Source organism: Cheilinus undulatus, linkage group 18 (assembly GCF_018320785.1).
Source record: "Cheilinus undulatus linkage group 18, ASM1832078v1, whole genome shotgun sequence".
Taxonomy (NCBI): domain Eukaryota; kingdom Metazoa; phylum Chordata; class Actinopteri; order Labriformes; family Labridae; genus Cheilinus; species Cheilinus undulatus.
In genome coordinates, this window is record NC_054882.1 from 30729332 (window position 1) to 30746613 (window position 17282).

The window sequence follows — 17282 nt, forward strand, 5'->3', positions numbered from 1 at the left end:
TCCAATGATGAATCCTTAGCACCCTACATGCCTGAAATGTATGCACATGCCAATTAATATATATGCAGAGAGATACTTAGACAGGCCTAGTTTTCAAGAGTTCATAAATTAATGTTAGAAGAAACAGCAGGGATGTAGTCTAAAGAACAGTTGTGACTAAAGACTGGCAAATAAACTGAAAAGCAAATATAATACATTACATTACGAAGGAGTATCAATTTGTTTAGAACATATAAAACCATTTATACCTACTGTATCTTTTTCCTTCATTTTATTTCCTCGCCTATAGATGGCGCACTTTCGATACTTGCAAAATCCACTTCTATTCTTCCCCCTCCTCTGGAGAAAGTGACGTCAGATTGGAGGGTGGACCATCATGGCGGCCGTCATGAGGCTTGTCAACAGAAGCACTTTATTAAGTTCAGCAATGGGTCAACAATATTTGGCTTTTAGCACCGCAGCAAAGGTAAAAACGTGGAGTTTTTGATGATTTAGTCTTCCACCTGGTAATAGTGTTCACTTTAAGCTTGCCGCCTTGATAGAAGGGTTTGTCTTTGAACTGTAATAGTCCTCTCGGTTCACTTACATATTTAGCTGCCTAAACAGTTGTTAGTTCGCTATTTAGTGTATTTAATAACCTTACTGTCCCCATGTATTAAATTTGCTTGTGTGTGTTTGTGAAGGCTGGCGTAAGAGCAGGTCAAGCTCTTCCTGAAAAGGTGAAAATAGTGGAAGTGGGACCCCGAGATGGTCTACAGAATGAAAAGGTAACTTTTTTTTTTTATAACAAACATTTAAACACAAAGGGGATACGAAAGTCTTACTCCAAGAACTGACTGAAACAAACATTGGTGTTTTAATAAAACTGTGCAGGTGCATTGCTCATGTGTTATGTAACCGGATACAGGCAGATACCGGTATTGCACCGTAGACGGTTTAGTAAAGTGTCACTAATCTTGTTGCTTTGTTCCTTTCACTCTTAGACCATTGTGCCAACAGAGACAAAAATACACTTGATTGACATGTTGTCAGCGTCAGGGCTGCCAGTCATTGAGGCTACCAGCTTTGTGTCTCCAAAATGGGTTCCACAGGTGAGTTTGACCTATTTATATAGAGAAAGAGGGGGCTGAAGAGAAGAGCTGAGGAGCACAGAAACTGCAGCAAGTAGGAGTGAAAGTGGATCGGTTTCTCTGATGTTAAAGGTTTCTGCCCCTTTTTTGAATGTCAGATGGCTGACCAGGTGGAGGTGATGAAGGGGATCTGTAAGAAACCTGGAGTGTCTTACCCAGTCCTTACTCCAAACCTCAAAGGCTTCCAGTCTGCTGTGAGTGTCAAGCATCATAATCTGGCACACATTACTAATATCTGTACATCCATCCAAAAGTGTCTAAAAGTATCTTGGGCATGCCCTTTCTTTTCTCTTATGTACTATAGGTGAAGGCTGGTGCTTCAGAGGTTGCCATATTTGGTGCTGCATCTGAACTGTTCAGTAAGAAGAACATAAACTGCTCAGTGGATGAGAGTTTACAGCGCTTTGAAGAGGTTATGAAAGCAGCTAAAGAGGCTGGTGTGCCAGTTAGAGGGTAGGATTACAGGATTTCTTTACTGTCAACAAAACATTAAATCATTTGAATTACAGTGTTTGCTTTCTGTTCCTGCTGTGTTTAATCTATGTTTCCTGTCCCTACAGTTATGTCTCATGTGTTTTGGGATGTCCATATGAAGGCAAGGTTGCACCTGAAAAAGTTGCACATGTGAGCTATTTTAATGCATATTTTATTTTATATACTTTAATAAAAATGCAAGAAACACCTACTATCTTCCCCTCATGCAAACAGTCCAGTCTTTCAGTGTGTTAAAATCACATTAATATCATTTATTACGGTACACTTAAATGTAGAACACAGCACTTAATTTTGCACTTACAGGAAGAGGTGACAGTTTAACCCTTTCTGCTTTCTTCTTTTGCTTCATCTTTTTTTAAAAGCAAATTGCAAACAGACGTTAGGTAATTATCACTAAAATCTGGCTTTTTCCCCATCACTATTAAATTATTTTCACTTGTATTTTACTTTAACACCATTCCTTCACAGAAAATAAAATTATTTAGCCTTAAATGTATTTTTTTTATGCACACTTGCATGCTAACAGCACCATATATGTTGTGTCAGCCTTAAAGTCTACCCTATTTGTATCTAAGAAAAGTGGAGTCCCCCAGGACCAAAACAAGGATAATTTGACACAATGCTATAAAATGTCAACATCAGTTTTGATTTTTTTCATCACTAAAACTCTAAGAAACTAGGCCTCCACATATTTTACTTACTTAAGCCGGGAACACTCGTCATACATTTTACCATTTTTTTGAAAATTGGATATACAGTTTTACTTGACAGAAAAGATGCTCCCTGGTTTAGCCAAGCAGCATGCTTTGACTTTCCAGGAAGGGCATGTTTACAAACCCCCATATGGATGGATACATTAATGATGACGCACACTGAATACTATAAAATTAGGTCAAAAGCAATTAATACATGGTAGCATGAATCTCAGTATGAGGGTGCAACAAGCTTTATGCTATAAAGGAGGAGGCTGGGGTGGAGGAGGTTAAACTTTGCTGGCGGCAGCAGTGTGGTGCATCAGCATTCATTTAATCAGGGATTAGTGAGAAGTACGTCATATTTAAATACACCGCTGTGTTTAGGAAAAGTGCTGTGACTGGCTGTGGGAGCTGGGAGGCAATAATTTGGATCAACTGATCACGGCTGGGCATATGACTGCCCTGCATGAACTAACGCTGAGCTTCATCAATAGACCATTTCTCAACCTATGTGATAAGTGTTTTGTTATGGTTTTTGTAAATATCCTTACCTACTTTTGACAACCTCAGAGCAGACAAAGCCTTGTGCCCCCCGATATCTCTGGCACCCCCCCAATGGATCATTGTGCTACATCGCCAGTATGGCCTTCAGTGTGTGAAGGGTCTATGATTCCTGACTCAATTCTTGGACGATTTTGAGTGCCCCAGTAGTCAAATGCATTTCAAGATACTTCTCAGTGGGAACGCAGTTTGTGCACTTATGCACTCAACATATGAAGTGTTTAGTACAGAAGTATGTGATTTGGAACACGCTATTTGTCTCTTATCTTGCAGGTAGCGAAGCGTCTGTACTCCATGGGCTGCTATGAAATCTCCCTAGGTGACACTATTGGAGTGGGGACTCCAGGTAGCATGACTGAAATGCTGGAAGCGGTGAGCAGAGAGGTGCCTCTTAATGCCTTGGCAGTACACTGCCATGATACCTACGGCCAGGCTTTGGCTAACATCCTTGTAGCGTTACAGGTCAGTCTGGTTATTTTGAAGCTATCAGAAAAATTGTAACTTGGGTAGTCTATGAAAAATGCAGCATAAACCTGTTCACTGTAAGGCAAATGTGTTTTTTTGGCAGATGGGAATCAGTGTGGTAGACTCTTCAGTAGCTGGGCTGGGGGGCTGTCCCTATGCCCAGGGGGCTTCTGGGAATGTTGCCACTGAAGATGTAGTCTACATGCTGCATGGACTTGGAATTCAAACAGTAAGTGCTTCTCTTTGCTTCCCTTTTTTTTTAATCAGCATTGGTTCTGCTCTTTCTTTCTACTTTTAAATGAATTTGTGTTTCTCTCAAGTTTGACCCTCCAACCTTCTGCTAACTTCTCAGGGGGTCGACCTCCCAAAGCTGATGGATGCTGGAGCTTTCATCTGTCGCACCCTCAACAGAAAGACCAACTCCAAAGTGGCACAAGCCACTTGTAAACTGTAAACAAAAGCCGAACCACAAAGACTAAACATCCATGCAACATGAAGCGGTCATCTCTTACAGCGTTTCTCATTTTAATTCATCCTTTACAGGTATAAAAGTACTACTGTATTATTTGACTGGTACAGACTCTTGTCTTTGTTAAGAATAAGCTATTGACCAGTTATTCACTACACTGAAGCATAGCTGGAACAGTGCCTTATCAGTCTAATCCTTAAGATCCTACCTGTCACAAGCCATGCCTTCACCTATCTTTTTAATAGCGTGCTTACATTACTTCCTGGGCATTGAGGGCGAGCCAAATGGAAGCACAGACCTTGTTTATAGTAATAAGTTCACCAATAAAAATGTCCTAGGGAAAGATAAACTTAGTGTTGATGCTTTACAGAGACAAGTGTTGTTTTGATTTCTATCATCCTTAATATGCAGTGATCACTGTCTTCAAATGAGTTATTTTTATGGGCAAAAGGAGCATGTATGGAAAATCTTAGTCTGTATGAACTTGGGCATTGTAGTGGTGTGTCAAAAATACGGTTTTGTAGTATTTTACTCATTTGGATATGTACAGAGATAGTATTACTTTATTTTTTGTTTGTTTTTATTTAATATACATGTTTATGATTGTAGGGTTTAAAATAATACACTTTTGTAAATAAAATGTGTTTATGAACCATGTTATTCTGTGTTGGGTTACATCTGATTGATGCTTTGCTTTATAAACAAGACAAATATCAAACAGAAGAAAGGAAATGCTTGTGTTCATGCATGCCAGGCTAAGAGAGCAGATGGTAGAACACAGTCTCACATTTGTGGGAAATTAAATCCTTCGCAGGGGCGGAAAGTAACAAATTACATTCACTCAGATTACTGTTATTGAGTTGTTTTTTTGTGTTCTTGTACTTTTTGGAGTATATTTTAAAATCTGTGCTTTCACTTCTACTTAAGTTTCAACCAGAGTAACTGTAGTTTTACTTGGGTTAAATACTCTTTTGTTGACTACACAGTAGAACAAAACAAGAGAATGATTCCACATCACATCCCAAAACAGCTGATTGCTATTGAAAAAACAGTGTTGATATTCAGGGTTAAACCATTCTGAGTTGATTTTAACTACATTCTGAATAAAATGGTCTTAGTATTAGAGTTTTTTACACTGTTTATCTACTAAGTTCTGTCAATCTCTGTGAAAAGTCAATTGATCTAAGCTTTGCTCTCTGTGATTTTAAGTGGGGGATTTGTGGGCAGAGTTTTAATGTGTTTAGTTGTGTTTGAATGTTGTCTGTTGATCCTTGCTGGGTTCTTTTGGTCATGTTTTTGATGAACTGTTGTTATTGATATGAGACACATTTGCACCATGAGTGAAGTTATAAGGTGCACCAGAAGCAGTGGTTCTCAACTGGTTTGGAATCACGGCCCACCACAACCTCCTCAAAGACAACTTGTGACCCAAATTTCTCAAACTTTTTAATCATCATTACTATTTTAAGGAAAAATTGGGTAATTTGGACATGAAATTGATTTTAAAAAAATACAACAAAAAATAGGAAGACATTTCCTTCAAAATAAAAGCACATCACAGACTTTTTTCCACATATCCAGGAACACATCTACAAATGGCTTCCTGACCAACCAGTTGAGAGCCACGGTCCCAGAGAACACATAGAGCTTATTCATCATCAGTACACATTTTCTTGCTATGAGGTTGACTTTGCTTTGTTCTTGCCAAAGAAGACCCACCTTGAATCAGATTTTCAAGAGTTATTTCAGCTCTGACATGTAAAATATTCAACACTCTCAAAAGTTAATTTGTGTTAATTTAACTGTTTAACAGCTTAATTAAAACTGTAAATTCTGCTGTGTATTTTACTTTACTACAGAGGTGGGACATCACCTGAACATCCTGGTTGGAGCTCTATTCTCTTGTTATTATTGCCATTAAGGAAAGATCTAATTTTGCTGTACAACTTCTCAGTAGCTACTCAGTACTTAAAGTAAACTTTAAATAAAAGACTTTTACCTGAGTACAATAGTCTCGTACTTTATAAACCTGCAGTAAGATGTAGGCTTGTCAGTGAATATAAACTCTGGATTTGTCAGTTCTTCCCTTTTTAATGTTATCTTCAGAATTACCTATTTATACACACTGTGTTGCAGCCACCACATAAGGCTCCTAAAGGAGGACATCTTTACCAATCTCTATAGTGATTTTGCAGTTTGTTGCGGAAATGATTCAGAATAAACAAAACTGTTTTCCTTACCACACCTTATCAGAACCTGACTGACAAGTCCAGCAGGCAGACTGAGATTCTTACTGTAGGCCTCCACGACACTTAAAAGTATCAGAGGCAAGAAAAACCTTGTCATAATGAGTCAACAACATAAATGCTAATTGACAAGACTGGTGATGTGTAAGGAAAAACTCAGTAATGAGAATATGGAAAAATTCCACTCCTTAATAATTTGGATGCGTCATTTTGTGGGCAGAGGAGCATATTTGCACTATCTTGTGTTTATAAGCAGGAGGGTGTTCCCATCAGATATTTTTTTAACTGTGAAGGATCCACAAGTCTTTTTATGATGGAAACCTTCCAAAATAAATTAAACTTGGGCTTTAGATAAGCAGCCATTACCGTTAAAACAAAACAAAAAGACACATTCAGTGAATACTATATTTACTTTTAATTTAAAAAATGACTTTATTAGAAATAAGTGCAGGAAACAACTTGATGTCAACATCATGTGATGAGAGTTTGTAAAAACATGAACGAGTTCAGTGAGCTATGTTGGTTCAACCTCTCCACTCTTACGTGGCTTTCAACAGAATGAAGCAGCAGCATTCCTTTTGCCGTATTTAAATCAACAGTGGTCTTGGATGAGGAAAGATTTGTGTACAAGCTCGTCAAAACACAGGCACCACATGAACAACTAGTGACTGTGCAGCAGAAGAGCAAGCCCACCAAGGCTTTACCTGAATAAAAACGTCAATGATATATGCATCTTAACTGAGAATAAATGCATTAAAACCTTTTTGGCCTGTTTGCAAACCTTCAAGTATTACTTGGCCAATCTCTCATAACCTGGAGTCATCAGTACAGCAATTAGATTACACAGTTCAGATAAATTAAAGAGATCACTGAAATGTGAAGCTAACATTGGACGTCAACATGGCGCCCTGACACAACACTGTAGACACTGGCAGTGTGGGTGAATACCTCTGCCAGGTGTGTCCTGCCTTCTTGTGTTGAGTGTTTCCTCTCCTTCCCCTCCCATGTTAAACCTCCTATCACAGGAGAGACAGAGAAACCACTCTGGAATGTTCTAATACGAGTGAAGGGGTGAAGCTGTGAAGCCACACAGACCTTTGTTGTATTCATAAAAGAAACCCTCGTGTCATTAACAAATCAATTTGGCTCTATCTGACTTGTAAATATTGTGGATGTTGACTTGGAAACAATAGTTCATGTGCTCAAAAAGAGTCTTAGATGTAGACACAGGGGCCCACAGGATGAATCCAGTACTGATGACTCAACTTCCAGGGTCTGACACACACTGCAGTCTGGCTCATAGTTCTGAGTCTGTTCTGGGTTCTCGCCCAAACACTGCTGATCTCCTGCCCTTCAGTGTGCTTTGTTTTTAATCACGAAGTACTGGACAGATTTGGAGCAGAGGCCCGTATCTTCTCTTCAAGTCTGAGTCCAGAGGGCCTGAATGCAGGTTTTATTGCAGTGTTGAAGGATGGAGGCTTTTCCTTTAGGTCCGCCCTCGACACAGGCAGGTTGCAGTTGTTAAAGGGGTCATCACTGTAATTGTCAAGATGCACAGCCATGTTGCGATTGCGCCTCTTCACCTTGTTTGCACATCTTACGATGCGTTTGGAGATTAGGTAAATGATCTCACAGATGTTCAGGACGATGCAGAGGGCTGAAGCCCCCACCATGAAGTAGGTAAAGACCTTCTTCTCAGTTGGGTGGCCGATGTAGCAGTCCACCTGGTTGGGGCAAGGTGCCACCTCACATTTGACCAGCCTTGGCAGGTAGAAGCTGTCGTAAACATGGTGGAGGATGTAGAGAAAGGAGACCTCGATGCCCGTCTTTACAAAAAGGCTGATGAGATACGTCCACCACAAGCCGCCATGCTTCTTCCCCGTGTTGTTGTACAGCTTGCTGCTGTCACCGTGCTTGGCCTTGTACTTGCGCTCACGGTCATCACGGTACGCCACGTGCATGACCACCATGAAGGATGGGCAGGTGACGAAGATGAGCTGAAGGGCCCACAGGCGGATGTGGGAGATGGGGAAGAAGAAGTCGTAGCAGACGTTGGCGCAGCCAGGCTGCTTGGTGTTGCAGTCAAAGTCTTTCTGCTCATCGCCCCAAACTCGCTCTGCTGCCACTACGTACACCATCACCCTGAACACAAAAACCACAGACAGCCATACCCGCCCAAACGCAGTGGAGTATTTGTTCACCCCACTGAGGAGGGCTTGGAAAGTCTTCCAGTCCATGTTGCTGGATGGTGGTCAAACTCTTCTTCTTTTGCTTTGAGTGTTTTCTCTTCAGACCTGGATATGGGAAAATGAACATGTTTACAGTCTGTTTGAATCTTTAAATAAAGCTGTCCTTATTCCTAAATTATTCAACTTGAAAACACATCCTACACATCTCATTTAGAAAACATACCAGAAGCAACCACTAACAATAATACAGTCATGGGTAGGCCTGGAGCCAAACAGTTCGTTAAGGAAACAAGTTGGACCAAAGTTTTAACACACCCAGAGTTTAAACGTATGCTTAAAAATCCTAAATAACGTGTAAAAGTTACACACATATAATTTTTAGAAACAAAGTTAACACTACCAGCCATCTTTAGGCGATATGTTAATATTAAAAGCAGTCTTTAGTCATTTGAACGTGCCAGAGACAGACTTTTACGCATGCCCCGTGTGCGTAATTTAGACGTATTTTCTGTATAGTTATGGCGCTTTAGCGATAAGTGTATCTTCCATTACCACAATAGAAAATGGTCATCTCATACTCTGTGATAAATAACCTCAACTAGTGTGTTTAAAAATTAAAATTTAAGATCGCAAACTTCACGAAGCTTCCTTCATATAGGACACATGGAAAGATCTTTACTGTGAGTTTGTCTTACTTACCAAAACAAGTTTCAGTCCATTCTTAGAAGGAAGACACTTTCTGTAGGTAATTCCGGTGACTTTCTTGACTCTTTATTGACGTTTTAGTCCCTTAACGCACAGATTTGGCTCTTCTCGACAGGTAAAGGAGCGCTGTGTTGAGAAATGCGCCTGTGGGTGGGGTTAAAGAAGAAAGAATGGAGCTGGCCCAGATGTTCCTCTTTCTCTCTCTCTCTCTCTCGTTCCCTCCCTCTTTCCCCTCTCTTTCTCCCACTCACACGCCAGTGTTAGGTGGCAAATCAAATATTTTTGCATAACAGTTATCATAGTTCATATAAACCGTATCCAGGTACTTTGGATAGGATTTGCTTTAAGCCTACACGAGCTGGATAACCAATCACAGCCTTGGTGGTTTCAGGCCACATATGGTTTTGGTCTGTTACTGGCAACATTAGGGCCAAAAGGGGTCCGTTTGAGGGTCTGTTTCAAACAGAAGGACAGTTTATTTCATAATAATTGAAGAGGAGATTATAAATACTAACTGCTAGTGTCTTATTAGTACCAAAAGTGGTATTAAAGATAATTAAATACAGGATTATTATTTTATTTATTAAATGAAAGTCTGAGAACATCAGATTTAATTTTTTGTTGTTGTTACAAGTTTCCAGGAAGAATTGCCACCATGTCTAAACGTGTTTCTGAGCAGCTCTGAGTACGTAAGCAGACACACCCTGAGGTGAATGCATTTCTTTTTGTTGTTGTCACTGTGCGGCCTCTTTTTGTTGCAAGATTCCTTCAACATTCTGAGTGTTAGGCAGCCTATATGATGGGTATGAGTGAGAGGTCAGTTCATTTGTTACAGAGGAACAGGAATGATGGCAGCTAACCAAACAAAATATTCAATTTCCGTATTCCTCTGTGTTTTTTTATGAACTCCTTACACTTCTGTTTCATACAGCACCCTCAGAAGTGCCAGAGAAGTGCATTGTGTTTGCATGATTCTTTTTGCCGTCCCAGCTCTTCTCAGGTGACACCGTCACATTCATGAACGCTTTTAAGCTCATCCTCATTGTGTCATCAGACTGCAGCGTTTTGTCTACTCTTCAGTCTTTTAACTTTCTTTTACACACATTCATACTCTTCATAGATCACATTGCAGCATCACTGTGTCTTTGCTCTGCAGGGAAAACAACTTTTATTGTTCTCTTTGTGTGTGTGGATGAAGTCCTAGAATGTTATTTGGAATATTAAATATCAGCTTGATTACAGCCGTGGCTGTGTCACAGCTTGCCACTTCTTGTAGGCCTTTGCCCAAGTTCAGGGCTATTAAAATCCAGGATTCACACCATATAAAAGGAGTAAGGATGAGTTCATAAATGACTACTCAAGTCAAATGAAGTCATGGCTCATTTGTGTTGTTCAGTACATTCACACATAATGTCTCACCAGGCTCACAACAGTTCTGACTCCAAACCAAACCCATCGCCTGTAAAAAGATAAGAACATCCAAAACGGTCAACTGTAATCTATGAGTGTGATATAAACATGTGAAAAGTCACATGTTGGTATAGCAAACCTGATCAGCTGAATTGCTTTTTTCACTTTGTTAAACTTCTTAAAATTGAGATGTGAAACTGAGATGTGGGCAACATTCAGCAATTTGGTACCAGGCAAAAAAAAAAAAAAAGTGGTTAACCACAAGCTAACCCATTTAAGCTCACCAGCAACGTTAGTCACCAAAGTTCAAGACTGTCATTTCCCTTCTATAAATTCTTTTTTTTTTTTTTTTTAAAGTGCTTTATCTATCAATGATTTTTTTTTAAAGTGCTTTATCTATCAATGATATTTGAGTAGACATCTTGGGAAATACGCTTGAGGAAAAAAATAGGACTCCATGTATTTCCTGTCACATGGCATTGTTGAATTCCTGATCCATTTCATCAAGGGCTGAACAGTGACAACCTTCACAAGAAAAGGTTATTTTCCTGTAATAATGAAGTTTTTATGCTTGATAATTATATATCAACTTAATTATGAAAGTCTCCTGCCAAGCCTCAAGACCCACCAACAACTCCTCAATAAGAAATTGCGATCAGAATTTCAAATATTTTTCAGGCTTATTTGGTATCTTTACAGAAAAAGAGTACAACTGGGAGCAAATACAGTACAACAAGTGTGGCAAATCAAAGAGACAGGACAAAACAAGTATGCTTTAAGAGTGTCTTAAAGGGCTTTTTGGCACAATTTTAGCTACCAGAAAAACATGTGCAACCCACTGAAAAGGGCTCCACAACCCACTTTTAGGTCCCGACCCACCAGTTGAGAACCACTGCTCTAGAAAAACCTAAATATAAGATCAGATGTAATGAAACTATTGTTCCCAACAGGCAAATACGTTGTCACTAACATTGTGAAAACACAGGCAGCAAGACTGCTTTATGTCTTGCTCATTTTCAGTGCAAGATTAATATACCATGGTTCAAATTAATCCAAAGAATTTAACCCTTTAGGAGGTATTGAATATGTAAGTGTACAAAGCTGACTCTTTAGCTAGGCTTGTCTTTCTCCTGGGTGACACCGAAGCAAAGCAGCAGTAGGTAGGCCTGTTAGTTAGCTTGTAGCTGCTAGCAAACACTTCAGAAATATGGACATGTAGGAGAAAGAATGTAATGATACTAACCTTAGATAACCCAAGGTCTGCCTTTAGCTGTGGTAGACTGCCATGCGGTGGCTAGCCATAACTACTAGCATGCTATGAGCTAATGTCACTACGGTTACTAACGTCACTACTGACTGTGTAGCACTGTTTGTTAAAACCAAAAGGCCTGAATTACGACAAATACAGGGAGGACACTGTTATCTAAGAAAAAAAAAGTCTAGAATTGAAATAGAGTTCAGGAGAAAAATAATTAATTGTGCAAATTGCGATACTTTCACTATATTGCATCACAAAAGGAGCTAACTCCTGATTGTTTTATACATCAGGGATAAAAGGACTAATTTTTGTTAACTGTCGTAACTTTATAAATTCTTCTTTGTAAGACACTAAAATTTAGACAGTAGTGTGTTTATGCGTTTCAAACATCCATCTGGGAAAGCTTCAATAGGAAACATTTGAGAAAAGGCAGAGATTTTTGAAAAATTTAAATCCAACTTAAAATGTGTTTTAAGCCCTTTTTAAAAACATTTGGCAAAAAATATTTCTTAAAGTTTGATGGCCTGTAAAAAAAAGATTTCACAACTACAAATAAAAGGCTAGAGGTCAACTATGTGATGAAAAAAATGACTTTTTGCCACATGTGATGTTAAAGACTTGTCTCCTAATGAGGGAAGCTCTTTTGAAATTAAAAAAATATATATATATATTCAATTTCATGTTATTTTTCTGCACAGAACACATTTTACCATTACAGTGGTAGAGACAAGGTAGTTGCCACTCATTCAAATAAAGATTTTTAGACATGAGAATTTTTTTTTAAATAACTGCAGATCATGCTCATCTGAGACCCAGTTAACATAACTTTGTGCTTAAAATATTAGGAAATATTTGGGCATGATCATCAAAGTTTAATTTCTCAAGAAATTACAATATTTTCTTTAATCATTTCAACACCAAGAGTATAAAGTATCACTAGCTGTCCTATCTAAACCAAACACTCCCTTTCAAAGTCTTACAGCTGAGTGTTAAAACTCCCAGCGGGCTGTTACAACCATCAAACATCCAGCTGTGCTGTTTAGGAAAGCTGTCTAAGGCTTCAACACGTGAATTAAACATCTGCAATCACACACATTTGGAGCAGTTCAGGACACCAAAAATTACATTTGAGTGGGGGAGGGGAAGAAAAGTGGCTTCTTGGTTCCAGATGAAGAACTGGTCCAGGCAGTCTGCAGGGACACACCTGGAGGAATGCACCATGTGACTCAACCTCTGTCAGCCACAAGTCTCAACAAGACGGACCAACACAACAGGATAAACAAAACGCTTTTCACTGCAATGACTGTAAAAGGAAGGAAATGTACCAGCAGAGAAAGCAAGGAGAGAAAAAGTACCCCAGAGTAGTTGGGAGGGTCTTAAAATGGGAGTGATTGTTGGCTCGTTTGGAGAACCACCCATTCAGGCTGGGCAAACACAATATGAACAAAGAAAAGGGCACAGTCTGAAGCTTGCCTTTTAGCTCAGCGGCTGTAGATAATAAACGTAATATTAGATTATACACCTGAGAGCCTCTACTCAGTCTCACCAGTGTAGAGGCCAGTATTAATCTGACATTAAGATTAAATTTTACACATTCTCCAGATATTTGTGACATATTTGCTGCCACTCTACAACAGCAGGGTGACAAATAACATTTTGGCAGCAACTTTTCCTGAAACTGTTTCCTTGAAACTGTGCCCTAGTTACTGAGAAAATTTACAGACATAACATCATCAAAACTACTGTCTACTGGAAGACACTTTAATAGTTTCATTGAAGCTTGTTAACTAAAGGTCCTGCAGATTCTCCGCTCACTGTTTGTGGAAAGAGATACTTCTGTCAGAAAGTCATCCATCATAGCTCTAAGCAATAGGGACTATATTTAATCTCCACCATAGCATTGAGATGACAGAGACTGCATTTCCTTCATAGACAGGTCAAATCAGATTTGATCAGTGTTAGTTCAAATCTATAGAGTTAAATGATCTGAGCTGATGCCAGTAAGATTCCAAATCTCAGGGGATATGGGGCAGAGTCTTAAGATGTGATTTAAATTTATTATTCAGTTATGTTTTGATGTTGCCTTTTGTACAGTGATCTGTCATGCTTCTGCTGGATTGTTGTTTTTGTTTTTGAAGTGAGACCCGTTTGCACCATGATGGAAGTTAACCACTGAGTTAGATTTTCTGCCTGTAACTTTGGCATGCTTATTGTATTAGTATGCATTACCTTGCTATGACATGACTCTTTGCTTTGTTCTTGCCAGAAGAGGCCTGTCTTGCCACAGTTTTTCAAGAGTTACTGCAGCTCTGTTGTATTATAGAATACTTTAAGAGGATCTGGCTGTAGACCTCTATGGTGGGGCATTCAGCTACAGACTGCTACAATGGGGCGACCTTGGCTGTGAGGCAGGTAGTGACATACATTACCTAAGCCAGAACCAGAATGATGTACTGAATTACGTATATTTTCTGCTCACTGTCTGGGGTTATGGTAAGGGGCTATTTTTCACAACAGCAGAATTTTATGAATAAAAGACCAAATGTCACTGAGGGGGATAAATTTAAAATTTAACACACCACAAACTAAGGAAAACCCAAAGTGGGTTAGGGTTAGGCACCGGAACTCTAAAGGTTACGGTTAGGTGCAGGGAGATTAAAAAAATGAAAATAACACCAGAAACTAAGGAAAAACCAAAGAGGGTTAGGGTTAGGCACCCATCCCTAAAGGTTAAGGTAAGGGGGAGGGAGATAAAATTAAAAACAAGATACCACAAATCAAGATTAGTCAGTTTGGGGACTAAGCTTTTCTTAGACATGAGTAGAGGTGTCTCTAAGGAAAATGGGTTGGGAACCACTGACTTAAAATAAATTTTGAGTAAGATATTTCTTACTTTTACTTGAGAAGATTTATAGACCATTAATTTTCCTTGTACTTAAGTCAATTTTAACCAGAGTAAATGTACTTTTACTTGAGTAAAATATTCATGTACTTTTTCCACCTCTGTCAAATGCTCTTAGACAGCATTCATGGGTCAATGTGTAAAGCAAGGGTGAGTAAACTACTCTTCACTCCACTGTCACACAGCAGTTTGAAGTCTGGAATCATCCATTCAGTTCTCCTTTACAGAGAATTGAATTCCAGCGCTGGGTGGGTCCAAACGCGTCAGTACGGATGAATCAAACGGAGGAGTGAGAGGCTCCTCCTCTGCCCTCCCAAAAGTACCAATCAACCTAAACAATGAGGGTTCTGCTCCTAGCAACTGAGCAATCAGTGTGCCAAAACAGAGGAAGAACTCCATGGAACACATGGAAAAAGTACAAGAAGAAAGAGAGTCGGAGATCTTTGTTGAACCACGAAACTTCCTTTTGTCTGGTTTGTATTATACAGATTTGTTATGCAAAGACTGTTTTGCATGTCGTGCAGTTATAGTACTTGCTCTGGGTTGTATCAGTGTGTATTTATATAAAGAAAACATCTTCTCTCTTGAGAAAAGAAAACAAGTTTGCATTTTGAAATATGAAAATTATCTTTAATGAAAAAATATTAACATCTATGCAACCATGTGTAACTCAGTTCTGTGAAATATGCACATCCTGAAGTCATCAAATCTGTTTACCTCACAGCATTTCAACTCCACAGCTCCCCTCTGCTTGTTTACAGAATGCAGTATGAAGCATGTGACAAGCACAACACAATCGTCCAAAACTTTTGATAAATTATGTAAAGTACACTATTGACAGAGTCAAATATGAACGTGAGGGAAAGGAAAGGGCAGTTCAGTTTGAACCAGAGAGCTGGGCGGTGAGCAGAGGGAAAATCTTACACAGAAAACCAAATGTGTTTGTAAAGCCGCACTCGCCAGACCATTGGGTGACTCATGTAATTGCTATCAGGGCTAAATCCAACACTGCATTATGTTTTTTTCACTCCTTACTGGCAATAAAACTTCATCTGCAAAATTCTGCCCTGACCCAAACTACTAGTGTGCACATTCCAGATCAACACGTGTCCTTAGTCCTGAATTTTCACTGTCTGGCAGTGTACACAGAAATAGTTAAAACTACCTCAGCTGAAGCTCAGTCTTTAGGCTTGCTTACAAGTCTTTAAAGGAAGTGCCTGTGCATCGAGGAGGGGCACATTCCTTTTTCCATCTCTTTGTGCTCCATTAAGTCTTTATCCTCACTGTCCTTTCAAGATATGGCGACACTGTATGAGGGAGCAGGTGTTTGAGGTGTGTTTTTTCTCGCCAGCTTCATAGTGTTCTCCTCCATCAAGTTGCTCCCACTGGACAATGCATTGGTCATGACATGGTGAGAATGATTGACCGCGTTGAAACACTCATGGCAGCGTTTGCCCACCAGGTAGAGAATTTCAAAAATGGAGAGCAGGATGCAGACCAGGCTGGTGACCACCATGAAGAGGGTGAAGATTCTTTTCTCGGTGGGCCGAGCGATGAAGCAGTCCACCTTGTTGGGACAGGGCTTCTGTTCGCACTTGATGAGCGAGGGGAAGTCGTACCCTTCATAGATGTGGTACAGGAGGTAGACGAAAGTGGCATCCACTGCTATTTTGAAGACCAAAGTGAGGACGTAGGTCCACCATAATCCTCCACGCTTCTTGCCTGTGTTCTGGTAGAGACGGCGGCAGTTCTCGCCGTACTTTAGCCTGTTTTTCCGTTCCCTGTCTTCCCTGTAAGCTACATGCATCACCACTAGGAGAGAGGGGCAGGTGACGAAGATGAGTTGCAGTGCCCACAGCCGGACATGGGAGACGGGGAAGAAGTGGTCATAGCAGACATTGTGGCACCCCGGTTGAGCCGTGTTGCATTTGAAGTCCTTTTGTTCATCGCCCCATACCTTCTCTGCTGCTACCACAAACACCATGACCCTGAACAGGAACACAATGGAGAGCCACACTCGGCCAAAGGCAGTGGAATACTTGTTCACCCCACTGAGGAGGCCCTGGAGGAATGCCCAGTTCATGACGAGGTTTGTTCACAGTCTGTCTGCTCTTCCCACTGATGGAAGACAGAGGAAGCACTTCTCAGCTGAAACTGTACGGACAGGGCTCGGGTGGCTGTCACTCTAAGAGAGAAAGAAAAAACTGTCATACCACAGATAGAGAAGAGCGAAGAGCATAATGAAGTGAAGTGAAGCTGGGTTATGAATTCACGTGTAGACATCTAAAGGCAAAAAAAGGAGAAAGAGAGCACCAAAGAGTGTCAAACTTTCAATAAAGTTTAAACTTTCTGAAAAAAAGACACCTTAAAATACAGTGCTTCCTGACAGACAGACACTCACTAATCTACCGTTCGCCTCGATTCGGTTAGACGCTTCCAGGTTTGTGCTTTCCGTGCGCAATTACGCGCGTCCAAAACGTCCATAAATACACGACTCTAACACAGTTTACTGAATAGAACAAATCCTAACATGTTCGCGTTGCTGCTTAGTTTAAATCCTTATAAAATAATCGGAATACTTACAGTTAAAATTCCTTTGTTGCCGTTCAGTGTCGAAGCGGAGGAACGAGCTTTGGGATGAACCTCACCAACGAGAGTCTGAGCAGATTTCTCAACAGTCCGGGAGTGTAGGGGGTGGAGTTGTCTGCCTGCCATGACTTCTCACAACTCAACCTGCTCAGGTGGGGCAACCCAGTT

The 17282-nt window shown here is 40.1% G+C and overlaps 3 protein-coding genes across 3 annotated transcripts; 1 reads left to right on the top strand and 2 right to left on the bottom strand.

Annotated features, from left to right (window-relative positions):
- The first annotated feature begins 359 nt into the window (after positions 1–359).
- Positions 360–5781, top strand: hmgcl (3-hydroxy-3-methylglutaryl-CoA lyase). The gene is made up of 9 exons (XM_041811876.1): positions 360–466; positions 684–767; positions 984–1091; positions 1229–1324; positions 1435–1583; positions 1691–1754; positions 3155–3343; positions 3450–3575; positions 3699–5781. The coding sequence occupies exons 1-9, from the start codon at positions 377–379 to the stop codon at positions 3798–3800; spliced, it is 1008 nt and encodes a 335-aa protein (XP_041667810.1). The 5' UTR covers positions 360–376; the 3' UTR covers positions 3801–5781.
- Positions 5782–6445: 664 nt separating this feature from the next.
- Positions 6446–9098, bottom strand: gjb3 (gap junction protein beta 3). Its single transcript, XM_041812076.1, has 2 exons — positions 8950–9098; positions 6446–8355 (listed from the first exon to the last, which is right to left on the bottom strand). The coding sequence occupies exon 2, from the start codon at positions 8296–8298 to the stop codon at positions 7435–7437; it is 864 nt and encodes a 287-aa protein (XP_041668010.1). The 5' UTR covers positions 8299–8355; positions 8950–9098; the 3' UTR covers positions 6446–7434.
- Positions 9099–15186: 6088 nt separating this feature from the next.
- gjb10 (gap junction protein beta 10) lies at positions 15187–17208 on the bottom strand. Its single transcript, XM_041812803.1, has 2 exons — positions 17109–17208; positions 15187–16710 (listed from the first exon to the last, which is right to left on the bottom strand). The coding sequence occupies exon 2, from the start codon at positions 16606–16608 to the stop codon at positions 15817–15819; it is 792 nt and encodes a 263-aa protein (XP_041668737.1). The 5' UTR covers positions 16609–16710; positions 17109–17208; the 3' UTR covers positions 15187–15816.
- Between the last annotated feature and the right edge of the window lie 74 nt (positions 17209–17282).